We start from the raw sequence: 16,662 nt of genomic DNA, 5'->3' as shown, positions 1-16,662 counted from the left end.
CAGCTGTCTTGTTCAGGAAGGACACCACATGGGGCAAGACCAGACTACAGAGTATCAGCAGTCAGCAGAGTGACGCTGCCTGGACTCCAGGTCCTCTACACTTGCAGAACCAGATATTGTGCAGGCAAAATCTTCACAGTCCCTTCCCGTCCGGTCCATCGATGTTCCAATCCCTCTCTTTTGGGAAGCGAAACAAGAACTCAGACACAAGTATAGCTTCTAGGTCCCGCCCAGCACCGTCCCTTCATGTTGGAAATATATATCATAACCCCTTTTCGCTCTTGGACACTAATTCCACCGTCAACATCCAGTTACAAGGTAAATTAATACACTGACACATTTATTTTTAAACTACTTCCATTGCATTCAGATACCCTCATATACATTGCTACAACTAATTATACTGTATTGTTTGCACTCATTCTGTATTATTTCTTAATGGCACGTTGATTTAACCTCAGCTGCTTTTCCTTCAGTGTGGAGTTGGCAAATTTATATTTACAATTTATTTATTTAGCAGATGCTTTTCTCCAAAGCGACTTCCAATGAACTCTATGTAGTGTTATGAGCCCACACACCTTATTCACCGCGGTGATTTACACCGCTAGATACACTACTTACACTGGGTCACTCATCCATACGTCAGTGAAACGCACTCTTTCTGTGTCCCTCATGCACTAAGGGTGAACTCGAACAGCATGTCTTTGGACTAAGTTCTTGCTATTTTTACCTGGGTGACCACCAGGTATCTCAGCGTTTTTACTCAGTTTCCTAACATTCGAGTAAGGTGAGTTGATTTAAAATATCCATGATGTGGGTAACCTGGAGTGGAATGGCATGACATTCAGTGTTTTCTGGGCGTTGCTTCGCAAAGACGAATAAAAATTCAACCCCCTCCGGGCCTTTGTGGCTCAGCCCTGGACAAGCGATGACTGAACATGGAGGGATTCCTTCCAACCCCTGAGACACAAAAACAGGGCTCATTCTCTTCAGGGTCACAGAGTCCCCGTGTCTGAAGATTGTTAGTGTGTAGTGAAGTTGGAAATTCCAGAAATATGTAATAAATAAATTATACCAGTCCATTGCAAGGCCTAGCAGTCGCAGTGATACAGAAATAGGCCTACTGGAGTGGGGGCACAGGAGTCTTTAGTCTTAACACTGGGGGGCTTATCTTTCTTTGCTTTCCTCTGAGGGGGAAAAAAAAAAAAAGTACATTTTGAGAGCCTTCTTGAATTTTGAAATGGATTCTGCAGTTCTGAGGGAGTACTTTAGTTCCCATATTTCCAATATTTCTCCAACTACACTGAGCCGTAGCGAAGTGGTGCTTCTAGTATTTCTCTATCGGTATGCTGTATGGTAGCACAGCAGTACCAGAGGTGGGTAGTAAAAATATAGTTGTACAACCCCCAAAGTACTCAAGTAGGTATAAGAGGAATACGGAATACACTTTACTGAATACTGAGGACACGTTCGCCCTCCTTGAAAGGACTATGAGTATGATTTCGATAATCGTACTGTACTGTACTGCCGTACAGCCCCGGAACTTGAGCGATAAGGAGCGCCTTCAGATGGCGGAACCTAACGACGGACCCTCGTTTCCAGTCGGTCCTCATTATGTGTGGGAGGGTTTTCCAGGAAGTGCTCCGCTGTCACCTGCTCTCTTGGTGTGTCCTTGTTGGCTGCACAGCTAGCTTGTTGAGCTGTGTCAGATGTAAAAATGAAATAGTTTTTTGAAAAGCAAATACAATATTATAGGTATTTATTCACGCTTGCGCATGATGATGTTACGAGCTGGGAATATAGTCGCCTGGTAAGTAAATTATTTTGTTAGCTGATGATAACACAGGAAAAGTGAAAAGCTAATGGTCCTGTCATTCTGTATGTTATATATAAAATGGGGCAGGAGCACAAGTGTAGCAACAAACGTATTTACTTTGCATCTTCAAAATTAGGGCCGAAATTTTGGGCACTCAAGAAGCGGTTGGCATGAATTGAGAGCTGAAATTATCATTTGTGCTGAGTCTGACTGGCAGTGGTGGCAAAAACATCATGATGATCATCATCATGTTGTGACTTAACAGTTGTTTTGTTTAAATGAAGGATTTACCTTCATAAACAGCAAGCTTAGCAAAGATCAACTTCTATCACTGGTTTTCTTATTAAACGTAAAAGTTCTGCTACGTTTGACACAGGCAGTCTTTGCTTGACTTGGGCAGTGAGAGCATAAATATTAATTTCAGCTTTCAATTATCATGCAAAACAGTGTGTGTAGGTAGGTGTACTAGACATACATACAAATAATATATATGTGTTCTTATAACTGACTTTCTGTTTGTGACAGTGCTGTTGATAAATCTAGTTAAAAAAAAAAGACACGCCTACATACAAGTGTAAATGTATTGTAGCTATATGGAAACTGCTGCTGTTTTATTGCATATGATTTTAATTGCTTTTCCATGTTTAAGCAATCCCCATAGGGGGGTGATTTGAACTTAGTGGCCAGACAGGCATCTTTTGCAGTGTGCCTCAATGTGCTGGAGTATTATCCGCTCGTTGGATTTCTTTGCTGGCGAAAACATGGTACTTTTATTTTGTAGCACGGCGTGCAGAAATCTGGCGTTGAGCAGCGTGAGAGTTCGATTCCGAATGCCACTTCAGAAGCTGCAGCCGCTGTCTCATGCCGTCCACCATCGGTACTCATCCGGTTCCAACCCTCCTCGGCCCCCGCGCTGCCCGGCGGCTCGGCAGTTCACCAGCCTGTCCAGGCTGCCTCCCCGTGGCCAGCGCTCTCAACACGGAGGCCACCATTACCAGCAGCGCCGCACATTCTGGGTTGCCCGGCTAGCCGCCAGGCTCCTTAAGCTGCGCTACATCTTGCTGGGCTCGGCTGTGGGCGGAGGGTACACGGCCAAAAAGGTAGGGTGGAGATCAGCGCATCTGTGGCAGCTGCTGCTGCTGCTGCTGTTAAGCAGGGAGGTCAAAGATAGTTTCCTTGTAATGTTTGCTAATAGATTGGCTCATTCTACCATTGTTTTTCTTGAAGCATCTTTACTGCTGCACTTCAGGGATAGTCACTGTCAGAATGAATGAATGAATGAATGAGTGAGCATGTTTATTCAGAGCAAGAGAAGGTGAAGTGAGGTGGTGCTAGGTGTAGTGAGAAATCTGTTGCATGATGATTGAATTGACTTACGTCTTACTGTAAACACAAATGTTTAAACGCAGAGAACCGGAGCAAGGTCGGTACGGGCAGAGCTGAGACTTTTCTGTACACTTAAACACACCTCTGGGGAGTTGAGTAAATACTGTGGGACACGTGGAATGCAACGCTGGAGGTGACACTTAGGAACAGCGTTTTGCAGGCAGGGAGACTGGATGTCTCGTCTGTCTGAAACATGGTTCTAAATTCTGTTTGTATAGTATTTACTGTATTCTCTTAAATTTTTCACTTTACACTTATTCAGTTATTTGAATGCTGCGTACTGTCAGTAAAGTCACTTCTTATGTGTTAAATGTGACTGAATGAGCACCACCACATCAGATTCCTGCAAAAGTACCTGGCCACTGAGGTGAAATCCCAGTTTACAGTATTTTACTAGAACTTGCATCACTTCTTCACACGACACTCAACATGACAGACGTGCATTTAGGGTGGCGGTAGCCGTGACTGACTGCCCTCCTACTGATAGAATGTGAATTCCTTTGGTTTTGAAGGCTTATTTCATTCATTTTGGTCATTATGACTGCTTCAATTTAAGTCATTCTTGACATTTTCTCATGTCAAATGCCCTTTGAGTGAAATAGACCCATTTAGTTAGATGTCATCTCAGGTTTAAAGTGCACAATAGTTCTTGTGTCTGTAGTTTTCGAAAGTGTTGCTGACACTGGTGTTCATTTCACATTTCATCAGAAGGCCTATAAATAATAAGGCCTCGGAATTTTTAGCTCTTTGATGAAAAGATTCATTACTCTCAGTACAGTAATATTAGTGAGAGAGGTATATATGACATTCATCTGTATGACATATATGAGATACATGATGCTGGAGAGCGATGATTATCTTTTGTATGTCCGTTTTGTTCCAGACGTATGATGAGTGGAAAGACATGCTGCCTGATCTCAGTGAATATACATGGATAGTGCCTGATTTCATCTGGGAGCTGAATGAACATATCAACTTGGGTATGTTTGCTTTTTACAAAAGTCCTCTTTACAAGAGTGGTAATGCATAAGTGCTGAAGTGAAAATGTTAAAATGTTCTTGAGGCAATTGCAACAAGTTAAAATAATTTATATCCCGTTATTGTGTTCTTTGATTATCAGATATTATAAATAACTGTTCAGCTGTCAGAACATTAACAAGCTGTGCATAATTTAGTGTTACATTGTGTTTTTCTCTACTTACAATGATTTCTACAGTAAAAATTACTGTATAAATCATTGTATCAGTAAAGGGTAAGTACCTTGACCAAGGATACTGAAACCTGAAACAGGAGGTGGGGCTCAAATCCGGGTCCTTCGAGGCCAAAGGTAGCGGCTCTAATCACTTTGTCGCTTACTGCCTTATATAGGAAGTGCTGAGCAGAATATAAGTGCAAATTTGACATGATGGACACCTGGGTAAAATAGAGAAAGAACACACAGGAACAATTTGGCTTTGGAAGTCAACTGCTGCTGCTTCAGATCCCTGGATGGGAGCTGCTCTTCATACATACTGAGCTACTGCAGTAAACATCTGCTTTTATATCCATAGCATCCATACCGTGCAGCTAAGCAAATAAAATGAACTCAAAGAGTGCTAAGAGCAGTATCTTTTTCTGCTTTTCTTTGGTTTCACTTGCTGTTGCAGAGAAAATTGCCAGTGTTCTCCCAGACACTGAGGAACTGGCCAAGCTGCTGCCTGACCTGGAGAAGATTGGAGAGAATTTCACATTCCTCAGGAGTCTCCTGTCAAACGGTTGGTACAGCCACCGGACTTCGTCGGCCAGCGAGTGTCGGGGAGATCTTTAATAAATATATAGTGTTTTTGGTTGCAGATCATTTCATTTTCTCAACAATTTCGATTGTCAAATGATTAGTGTGTGCATTTCCGCTCCAAGCTGCGTTTCAAAACACTCTCGACACATTTTGCTAAACATATTCAGTGTGTGTGGATAAGAATTGAAAGTATTAACTTGAAATGGAGTTTGTTTTGTGAAGCAGTGCCCAGATTTTGATGTTTATATTTGTATAATTGCTATTGGTTTTTTAATGCAGAAAAGTAGCTCTCGTTATGATTCTTAACTTCAGTTAGTAATGTAGTGATGGATCACTTGTGGTAAAATAAATATTTTATGTTGCCTTCCTATGTTGCAGTGCTACTAGAACTAGTGTAGTTAAGAGGCTGTCATTTTGTGCTCCACAATACAGAAGGTTGAGGCGGACGTTAGGTTACCCTAATGTGCTCTAATTGAAAGAAGGCCACACAAGTTCATTGTTTAAGTGACTCTTCCATCAGTGTCGGCTCCTTACCTATTAAACAGGTTGTACCATGTGCTTGAATGATTCTGTGCTGTTTCTTCAAATACATTCTTTTTTCTTTAGTTTCCATCATTTGATTCTTTATTTTTTTTCTCCCCCCTCTCTGCAAACTCTTTACAGGTGTTTATTTGGGTAGTGAAGTCAAAGGAGCTTCTGGCCTGCATCTGTTGTTAGGTGTGTGGTGAACATGCTCAGATCAGTTGGCACTCCTTTGGCACAGCCTCCAGGCTCACTGACTGGGCCCCTTCACTCACAAAGATGTGCTTTGGGTTTGCAGCTTGGTGGTCTAATGGGGTGAATACGCTGTACACGCTGAACAGGGGTCTGTTGGTGTCCTGCTGCCGCGTGCTGCTTTCCATAGAGCAGGGGAAGCATGTCCTCCCTCTAGCTCAGAGTGCTCTAGAGCTCAGGCAAGCCCAGATCCATCACTCACAGCACGGTGGAATGTGGCACTGGGTTATCCTTTCCGTAATCAGTAAGGCCTGGACCGAACACTTTCACAAAGGTCGTATAGCTCTGCGTATTATAAATAATGACTTTGGAAACAGTTATTAGTTGTCAGGTCAAACTGCCCTTTGCTCTAATGGGACACTGGGGAACTTTGTTTCAGTACTGGTGGTCCTCCACTTTCGATTGACTTTTTCCCCACAAACCCATCATAAGTCGACTCCATCGTTAGTGGAAAATTCCCTTTTACTGCATTACATTAACCATAAGGACACACAAACAGTTAACATGCATGAATTCTATATTGTATAATTGTATTGTATTGTACAAGGGACAGCTGGTAGCGTAGAGGTTGCAAAGGTCACAGGTTGGATCCCCACCTCTGGCTGTAGTACCCTTGAGCAAGGTACTTACCCTAAGCTGCTCCAGTAAAATTACCCAGCTGTGTAAATGAGTAAATAATTGTTAATATCTTAACATTCTAAGTTGCTTTGGAGAAAAGTGTCAGCTAAAAGAATAAATGTAAATGAATAAATGTGAATGTATAAAAAATCTGTAATAGTCTGTCACTAATTTCACACATTATACATGTTGAAATAATATTAATGTATAATAATATAAATACAGTATAGGTAATGAGGAATACTGTAGTAAATACTATACAGTATTCATTAATGGATAATACTTTTTCTCTTAATAGCCATTTTAAATAAAAAGTAACTTGGTGGGAATCACAGAAAGGTTTTTATAAGGCTTTCTAAATGAAATGCAGCCATTTCTGGACACCCAAGCAATAATAAATATTGTCTTTTTCCTAATATTGCCGTACAGCAGCGGTCGCTGTTAGACGTTACTACGGAACGAGACTCAAAAGTAATAAAATAAGGTTAATGGGACAACCGTCATAAATCAGGGTCATTCTAAGTCGAGGACGACCTGTACGGTGTATCCGTGTACCGTTGATAGAAACTGCATTATTTTCATAGTGTCTAGTGCACTTAACAGATTTTGCATATACTGACCTGTTAAAATGCTTTAACGCATTTTGGCTGTCCTGCCTTTGCCTCGCTTAGTAACCTTTCCCTGCACCCTTTTCTTTTCAGATATGTGTTGATCTCCTTTGATTTCATTTCCTTCTAGAAATGTAGTTTTCTTGTCTCGCTGAACATGTCCTTTTTGGTTTATCTTTCATCTCTTGGTCATGCTCCACTCAAAAGTTTGGAAGATAAAAATGTTGAAATATTATCATAACAGATCGACTCATTTTTTTGTAAATTGGCTCCTTGTCTTACAAACTATTCAGTAATTAATTTTCAGACATTTTCAGTGTAATGTACTTACAACGTTGTATTTTTTTATAGCATTTTTATCCACTTATCTGTTTCACAAAGTTTCTGCCCATTTCCATGTATGCCATCAAACGCACTTAAACAGAAGGGAACTGGGAAGTGTCTTAGTTCAGCTCGCTCCACAGTGTTTAAAGCTCATCTCTCGGGAGGATCCCTTTCTAATGAGATGATGATGAATGTGGCGCCTGTATATAGAGAGGATTGGTCAGCAGTTGCAATTGAACAGGAGTTTGTAGAGAGGGGTATTTTTTTATTTAGAAACATTTTTATACTGTCTTTTTAAATTAATTTTGATGTTGATGTAGTTTGAAGTTAATAACAACTGCAAAGTAAGTATTATACACTTTCCTTGAATTTATTATAGCTTAAGTCGAGCTTTTCCCAAAACCTAACCAACCAACAAGTCAGGTGACATCTATCTGATGTTATTGATTGTGACATAGCGGCGTGATAGTGGCGTTGAATTTACGAATCAGTCAAGTTACAAACAGACTTCCAGTCCCGGTTTTGTTTGTAAGTTGAGGAGCCAGTGTCATGAGTAGATTTTAACCAGATGCAAGTAACATACCTCAATTCCATATTATTAGGGACTGTTTACAGGGAAATCAAGCTTTTGTTTGATGAAATTTCCAAACTTTTAAGTGTCTTTTACATAATTACATTTAATTCATCATAAGCAAGTGTGATTCTGTAGTTTTGGTGACGCTAATTTGTGTTTTCCGAAAAATATATTTAGATCACTTCAGTTGAAGTAAATAAATATTGGTCATGTTTTGTGTTTTCTCCTGGCAGAATCATCTGGAGAACCAACATTCAAAGCCATGGAGAACCAGGGATCAGATACCAGTGATAAACAGTTTAAAAAGGCAAGTAATCTACCAGGGAGAAATGGCTTTGCGTTCTTCTGTAAGTTAATACGTTAATAATTTATTAACTGTATTACTGTGTGAAATATCTGTATATTTTCAGGTTGTGCATTAATGAACAAAAACCATTTTTCACATCACCTTGACTCAATATTTTCTGTATTTTTTCAGAGATTTTGCGCTGTGATTCGATCAGACATTTTTAAAATGTAAAATTTACTTTGTGTTTGTTTGGTGTCCGTTGTCTTCTCATATCACTTACCCTCTGTGATTGTGCCTACGCCGTATAATAGAAATTGAGACAGGGAGTTTTCTGTCTTTGAACGTAACCATTTTTATATGTAAATCTGATATTTTTATAGCTGCTGAGTTCTACATGTCAGGTCAGATTGAGGTGGGCTCGTGTAGTGGTTACAATTGTCTCCTTCCACTCAATGGACCCAGGTTTGAATCCGCTCCCACTGTAATACCCATGATCAAGCTACTCAACCCTGAATTGCTCCAGGAAAAATGAACCCTTGTGTTTTGTGTGTGATTGCTCTGTGATGGGCTAGCATCCTGTCCAGAGCGTGTCCCGAGTCTGTTTTGCAGTTGTGTGCTTCAGGGATGTTCTCTGGATCACTGAAACCCAGCATATGAGAAGTGGTTGTTGATGATGGATGGATCGATCATTGCAAACAAATATTTTACAGAAGCACAGCAGAGAGAGGTTACAAGTGTCAAGAGTGGTTACAGCAATTATGAGAATTGGTTTTGGTTAGATTGACTTTGGTGAAAAAGTGTGCGCAGCTTTGTAGCTGAGGAACACATTATTTTTGCCGTTTAAATCAGCGGTAATGGTAAGAGTATGTTTTACAAGAATTCACCTTTGCACATTTTCATTACCGGGTTATACTTAATTGAGGGAAGCCTGTGTATGTAACGGATAGGTAAAGAAACACACAAGTGAAAATGAGAATGAAATTTCTGGCCAGTCGAAAAATATGAACAAACGTTATGAAATGTGGTACATTGATGGTATTCAGGTCTGTTAAGTAATCGTTTTTAGGAAGCAGCATTATGCTAAATAGGCGATGTGGTGCTGGTCCACTTTACATGGTAAGGATGGGCTTCACTGGGTTGAGCTGTTTGGTGACCTTATTGTAAGAATCTTTCTAGGTTGTTCCTAATAGTGGCTTGTCTTTAGCATTCGAAACCAGGGCTCTCCACTCCAGTCACGTATGTCAGGTCTCTGAACTTCTGGTCCTCAGGGGCCTCAACATTTGTTGGATTTTGTCACCATTTGCATTTTTTCACCCCTGCTGTTGCCCAGTGTGAAGAATCCATTTTCGCCACTTTTTAGTAACTCGATATTTAAAAGGAGAGTGATTTATTTCAAATTGAACAATGTGATTGTGCCAGGCATTTAGTTCTTGGTCCCTAGATTTTACTGAAGTGAAGCAGTATCGTTATTAATATTTATGCCCTTTGCCCTGTCTGGCTTGTTTTGATTGTCAGAGATGAACAATTGAAGACTTTATAGATATAATTAATGTGAAGGTAACAAGTCAAAATAACTGGAATGGGACTCTAAGGAACATATTTCTGAAAACCAAGTCCATTGGTTTTCTTTTAAGGAACCAATTTTTTTTTTTTTTTTTTAAATTTATTTATAGTTTGCTTTGTGGGGCTTCAAAAGTTGCCCTGCTGGGTTCACTGCAAGCCTGTTTGTAGGTTTGTTTCAAGCCTAACTTTCACGCTCGTCTCCACGGTCTCTCCCTGTGCGCCACCCCGGCAGGACCTGCTCAGGGAGCTCGTTCTCATTCAGCAACAGATTCAACAACACGAGGAGGAAGCGCACAGGGCCACAGCCAGTAGCTCCGGTCCGAACCCCAGCCCCTCGCAGCACAAGCGCAAGGTGAAGGTCCACTCCAGCCCACTGTTCACTGCCAGCAAGGATTTACCTCCTGACAACCCTCCCTTTCCCAACAGACAGCTCCCATCCTCCTTTCACACCGACAGAAATTTGCTGGGATCATCCTTCTCATGGTTTGGACAGTAAAATTTCAGAACAGCGGCTTTCTCTGCCCTCTCCCCCCAAAACTCAGAGGAAGTTTCATTTATGCAGTGGTCTTTCCTGTTCAGCCATTGCACTTCTGTCCATGTGCCAGCAATCCAGTGTCTCTTACACTTTTACATAAAGTGTATCTTTTTTATTAGTCCATGCCACATTCTAACCCGTCCGTGTTGTACGTATAAAGACTTTTATTTGAGAAATGCTCTTGTCAGTTGCGGAATTACATAAACTGCAGTGTATATGTAATATCCTACTGGGAAACGTGTTTCCCCTTTTCCAGTTTTCTCCGTTTTTCCCGCTTTTTCCACAAAATTTTATCAGGTCTTCTGTCACTTTCAGTGGTGTGTGAGTGGGGCTCAAGAGAGACACTGACATTGGTATACTTTTTTTGATACTATTACCCTGGTGTGAAAAATAAGACTGTTCACTGTTATGACCCTGCATTTCATGGGCTTTCACACCAAGGAAATTTAATAAAAACAAAATGGATGTAATTTTTTTCCAGGTTTCATTCATACTCTACTACATCTGACAAAAACACCTGATAAAACTGAGACACAATGCTACATGAACAGAGAATTAAAAATACCTGTTCTCATTACAATATTATACTTTGTTTTCACTTTGATCATTATGATAATCAATATTCTTGCATAATACCCCCTTGTCCCCCCAAAGTCCTGTTGGTGTGAAGGAGGCATTGTACTGTACTTCTACCATGTTTTTTTTAGGCAAACCTAAAAGCATGAAAATTCCACCTTTCTTCTGACAGAATGGCATACCTGGGAGTCAACAGAACCCCCCCCTTTTTTTTTTTTGCCTTGTACTTGGAGTTAGTGCATATTTGAGAAGCCATTAACATATTAGAGAAATTAATTTCATCTAGTGGAATGTTCTGACTGCATGGAGTTAACTGTCCCGTGAAATGATTTGGCGGACCTCTAGCTAATGCAGTTGAGATTTCTCGTGTTAAATATTTATACATTTGCGCGTTGAGCTTGGAGTTGAACAGCATTGGGCAGTCTACGAACTCTGTGAAGCCCAGTCAGAGCACACCAAAGTGCATTTTCAGACATCTGGCATAAAGACAAGCTCAGAATAACACTGAGGCCGCAGTAGAGCCTCACCTCACTTGTGTAGGCTTCCCACGTCTTCTCATCCTGTCTCACTCACTGTCCATGTGACTTCTCTGTGCTCTTCCTGCTGTGGTGTGATATACAGGTATGATGTGGAGATATTCTGCACTGCAAAGTCATCACACCGCAATTTTAATCAATTCCTCTTCCATCTTTTACAGAGCTGGTCTCTTACGTGATTGAGTAATGCTTTTTCAACGCAATGAATGAATGCATCAGTCGTCTGCCTGCTGCAATACAGAGTTTGCTGTTGTTGCATTAACTTGTGTTTTCTTCCACCTTGGGCCCTTTTCAGTGTAATTTGCCTGTAGTGTCTGTGGCTTTCTTCTTCTAGGGTTCTTCGGTGGTGGGGGGGGTTAACTCACCTAACATGGGGTTACCCAAATCAGTGTTTGTGTTACAGGCCACAGATAAAGAGAAGATTGACCAGCTTCAAGAGGAACTTGTCCGGACTCAGGTGAGGAGTGCTCCGTTTGTAATCTGCAACAAAGGCAGTGCATGAAATCCCTAATGAGTCTATAGGTTGAATGGGACTCTTTTGAACAGTAAAACACTGTAACTCAGTATTTGTCAACCACTGTCTTAGTCCATTTTTTCCTACAGAGATCTTTCACTGTTCTGTCCAGTTCATCTCATGCAAGTGCTGCCCAGGTGTACTCAGTTCTTAACTTTGTCACTTTCATAGCTTATTATAATATATTTTTGTTTTTATGTAGCTGGATATTTGCTTTCTTAGGAATTTGGGTACCTGTACTGGGATTCTTAGTAGCAGATTTTCATTCGCAAATAAATGAATGGGTGGGATTAAAACACAGAAAAAATGAGAGCTGAGGGCAGTAAGAGTGGGCTGGCTGAGACATCTCGGCGGCTCTCGTGGTTTTTGCACAGGCTCATGTGCTTGATTTGTAAAGGAACTTTTCCTGCACACTCACCATGTGCTTGCATCCCCCAGATAAAGTACCAGCGCATGCTGGAGCGCCTCGAGAAGGAGAACAAGGAGCTCCGCAAGGTGGTCCTGCAGAAGGATGACAAGGGCATTCATCAGAGAAAGGTCAAGGTGAGGGCACTTGGCAGCATGCAGACCTTTGCAAAATGAATGAATTTCATTTTATCAGCTGTCTTACACGGCTCTTACAGCGTATTTGCTCTTTGCAGTGCCTTGTTACATTAGCAGCTAAATTTCAGAATCAGCTTTATTGGCCAAGTATACCTGAGCATACAAGGAATTTGTTTCCGGTTTAGAGCAAACCTACAGTGCACATTCACACATACAGGCTACATACGAACATACTGAACTAGACATAGACTTATACAAACATGATAACCGATAATGCAGCAGACAAGAACATAGTATAATGCAAATAGAACATGACAAAATGACAGAACACAAAGCCATGCAAACATAATACAACTGAATGACCAAGCATAGATAAAAAGTACTCGTTGACCTGTATTATAAAGTGACATTATAGTGCAGTGATTGTCAGTTACTTAGAGAACATATTGCACATGGGTATGATGTTACTCAAAAGATATAAAGAAACATATTGCACATGGATATGATATTGCACATAAGATATAAGGAAACACATTACACCTAATATTGCACAAAAGATGTAAAGAACATACTGCACATGGGTGTAATGTTGAACAAGTAGGGTACAGCAGTAGTAAAAAGTTCAGTGTAGATTGAGGTTATAGGAGGGTGTTTTGAATCTTTATGGCTTTATGGAAAAAGCTGTTTTGGTGTCTGGTATTTCTTGTTTTGATTAGTCTGTATCACCCTCAATCCCTAAAGGAAGTAGGGTAAACGGACAGTGAGGGGTCCCCGACGATTTTCTCAGCCCGTTTCCTGACACGGGACATGTACAGGTCCTGGAGGGAGGACAGGTTGGTCCCGGTGATGCGCTCTGCTGACTTAACCAGTCTGTGAAGGCGGCGCTTGTCCGATTGGGTGGCAGAGCCGAACCAGACAGTGAGTGATGAACATAGCATGGATTCAGTGGTGCCCCTGTAGAATTGGCACGGCAGTTCCTTTGACAGGTTGTGCTTCCTTAGTTGGCGGAGGAAGTACATCCTCTGCTGGGCTTTCTTTGTTATGGTAGTGATGTTCTTCTCCCACTTCAAGTCTTTGCAAATGTTAGTGCCAAGGAACTTGAAGGAATCAGTGCTGGACACAGTACAACCTTGGATAGTGAGTGGTGGCAGGGGAGAAGGTACTTTCTTAAAGTCAGCTGTCATCTCTACTGTCTTACTGGTATTAAGTTCTAGGTTGTTGTGTCTGCACCACAAAGAAAGCCGGTCCACCTCCCGTCTATGCAGACTCATCGCAGTCCTTGATGAGTCCTGTGACTGTAGTGTCATCAGCGAATTTCAGGATCTTAACTGATGAGTCCGCGGAGGTGCAATCGTTTGTGTATATTGAAAAGAGCAGAAGGGAGAGCACACATACCTGGGGGGCACCGGTGCTGAGCGTGCGAGTGCTAGATGTAAATATCCCCAGCTTCACCTGCTGCTCTCTGTTGGTGAGGAAGCTTGTGATCCAGTTGCAGATGGATGTTGGCACAGAGAGCTGACTGAGTTTGTAGTGAAGGATGTCTGGAATGATTGTATTAAAGGCTGGACTGAAGTCCACAAAGAGGATTCGTGCGTATGTCTTTGTTGAGTCAAGGTGCTCCAGGATGTAGTGCAGCCCCATGTTCACAGCATCTTCCACAGACCTATTTGATCTGTAGGCAAACTGGAAGGGATCCAGCAGTGAGCCTGTGGTGACCTTCAGATATGCTAGCACCAGCCTCTCGAAGCACTTCATTGCTACAGAAATTTGACATTAATATTATTTTCCCTATCTGACATTATAAAATCACCCATGCTTTTCAGCTGTCGTTGATTTGACTTTGCTTGCACGTAAAACAGTCTTTATGCATTCTGGGTTCAGAAAAGGGTCCGGCTTTTCTTCCTGCATTGGAAGAAAGCTGTCAGATTTTTGAACGGTGTCTGACTTTCATGAGCTTTCTTTCTCTCTTTCACCTGTGCAGAAGTCCCTCATTGACATGTACTCAGAAGTCTTAGACATCCTCTCTGACTATGACTCCAACTACAACACCCAGGACCACCTGCCAAGAGTAAGTTATCCCGCAAAGTCAGTTCACACCGCCTGACTTTGCCATTCTGTTCAGTCTCTTACACGGCTGTTAGTACCACCACAAACTAGTACAGGATCGTGGTGTCTTCTGGGAGCAGAAATATAAAGCATATAGAGATAAATCCATATCCTTACTGACAATGCTGTTTACCACCCACACAAATAAACCCACTTCCATAATGTCTCTGGTGCCAGTTTAACCAGTGTTACAGCAGATCCATTTCTATCGCTTGTTAAAATTTGTTTCAACTGTTGCTGCTGTGCATCACCTTGAATCACTCAAGTTCCAAGCTCAGAGGCACGTGGTGTTTCTCCGTGTTCTCCTGCGGTTGCCCTGTAGGTGGTTGTTGTGGGGGACCAGAGTGCCGGCAAGACCAGTGTACTAGAGATGATCGCACAGGCCCGGATTTTCCCACGGGGTTCTGGGGAGATGATGACTCGGTCCCCTGTCAAGGTGAGCTCCTGGATCTGGAAGAAGTGCTCAATTACTGTGGATTAGTTTCTTTGCTGCATTACGTCACGAGACGACTCCAGCTATTTTATTGTTGGTTATTCATGTTACTGACAGTTTTGTCCAAAGTGGCTTACCATATTAGGGATGCTGTACTAGCAACTTACATGGATTTACCCATTTATACCGCTGGGTGATTTTTACTGTATCAATTCCAGGTAAGTACCTGGCTCAAGGATACTATATCAGGAGGCAGGATTTAAACTAGGGTCCTTTGTGTAGAAGGTGGCACCTCTGACCATCATTTGCAGGATTCTTTTCTTGATGAATTAATGACTTGTATATGGGACTCTGCCTATGCCATTAATAATAATATTTTTGCCACTAAGCAGCATTGAAATCAGTAGGAAGAGTTATTTTTCTCCCCCTTTCTTTTGCCAGGTTACACTGAGTGAAGGACCTCACCACGTCGCCATGTTTAAGGACAGCACACGTGAATTTGACTTGGGCAAAGAAGAAGATGTACGTTCATTAAATTGGTTTTGTTTTGTCATTGGTCTCACTGGGCATTTTGTTCTGAAGCTCTGACCGTGTGTTACTCTCAGGAAAGTGATAGTTTCTCCCCCTGCCCCGCAGCTTGCAGCACTGCGCCACGAGATCGAGCTCAGGATGCGCAAGAGTGTCAGGGAGGGGCAGACAGTCAGCCCCGAGGTGAGAACTGTGCAGCACCTCTCTATATTCCAGGCTCATGTAATTGCATTAATTTCATTTTTAATGCCCGTACCTGGAAGTTGACGTGAAGTAATGCGTACCTGTGCACTGTGTGTACTGGAAAGACTTTTCATCATCAATCTTCTACCTGCTTCTTGCTCTACTTTAAAGTTAACATTCTGATTCGAGTTTTCTGTTTTATCCAGACCATCTCCCTGAGCGTGAAGGGTCCAGGAATCCAGAGGATGGTGCTTGTGGACTTGCCAGGAGTGATCAGTGTGAGTGCAGCTGTTGTTATACACATTCCTCATATTTACCTTTATACTGTAACCTATAGTACATTCATTTACCGTATGTACCTTCTGAACTCACATTACTTGAAAATTTAAGGTTATTGTCTGAAAAATATAGCCCAAGAGTGGCTTCTTCATTAAACAGTTGTAAGGTTAAATTAAGAAAATGATTAAGAAGAAATTACATTATGTTAAGGAGACGGGCAGTTAGTGGGTATATCTTAAATGTAAACGGAAACAGTAAAATAACTGAATATATATTAAATAACTTAGGTTTAGCACGCAGCCTTTGCAAGCTGTCTTATCAAGTCTGCAGTGATGAGGATCCAGAGAGCAGATGTCACTTTGTGGACTTCATGAAGTCTCGAAGTCTGCATGGATATGACGTGTTTGTGTCTTTCTTGTTTGCAGACTGTAACCACTGGGATGGCCGCTGACACCAAGGAGACCATCTTCAGCATCAGCAAGGCTTACATGCAGAACCCAAATGCCATCATCCTGTGCATTCAAGGTGCGGGTGCTCAACAGTTGATCAGTCTGCTGCATTATATTTATTCATTTAGCTGATGCTTTTCTCCAAAGCGACTTACAGTGTTAAGGTGTTGATAATTATTTACCCATTTATACAAGTGGGTAATTTCACTGGAGTAGCCTAAGGTACATACCTTGCTCAAGAGTACTGCAGCAGT

At 41.6% G+C, this 16,662-nt stretch overlaps 1 protein-coding gene across 4 annotated transcripts in view; it reads left to right on the top strand.

The window, feature by feature from the left end:
- Positions 1-1,652: 1,652 nt before the first annotated feature.
- opa1 (OPA1 mitochondrial dynamin like GTPase) overlaps positions 1,653-16,662 on the top strand; it is a 38,308-nt gene continuing 23,298 nt past the window's right edge. The window contains exons 1-15 of one of the 4 annotated variants that reach the window (XM_018757377.2): positions 1,653-1,810; positions 2,598-2,916; positions 4,086-4,182; positions 4,849-4,956; positions 5,640-5,693; positions 8,108-8,181; positions 9,959-10,078; positions 11,777-11,830; positions 12,326-12,430; positions 14,412-14,498; positions 14,859-14,972; positions 15,411-15,491; positions 15,606-15,680; positions 15,887-15,958; positions 16,385-16,484. In XM_018757377.2, the coding sequence (XP_018612893.2) occupies positions 1,776-1,810; positions 2,598-2,916; positions 4,086-4,182; positions 4,849-4,956; positions 5,640-5,693; positions 8,108-8,181; positions 9,959-10,078; positions 11,777-11,830; positions 12,326-12,430; positions 14,412-14,498; positions 14,859-14,972; positions 15,411-15,491; positions 15,606-15,680; positions 15,887-15,958; positions 16,385-16,484 (1,495 nt within the window). In that variant the 5' untranslated portion in view covers positions 1,653-1,775. The remainder of the gene's footprint in view (positions 1,811-2,597; positions 2,917-4,085; positions 4,183-4,848; positions 4,957-5,639; positions 5,694-8,107; positions 8,182-9,958; positions 10,079-11,776; positions 11,831-12,325; positions 12,431-14,411; positions 14,499-14,858; positions 14,973-15,410; positions 15,492-15,605; positions 15,681-15,886; positions 15,959-16,384; positions 16,485-16,662) is intronic. The other 3 variants (XM_018757379.2, XM_018757380.2, XM_018757381.2) reach the window with 3 other exon arrangements.

This window comes from Scleropages formosus, chromosome 8 (genome assembly GCF_900964775.1).
Source record: "Scleropages formosus chromosome 8, fSclFor1.1, whole genome shotgun sequence".
Taxonomy (NCBI): Eukaryota; Metazoa; Chordata; class Actinopteri; order Osteoglossiformes; family Osteoglossidae; genus Scleropages; species Scleropages formosus.
This window is presented reverse-complemented; position numbering and strand designations above follow the sequence as displayed.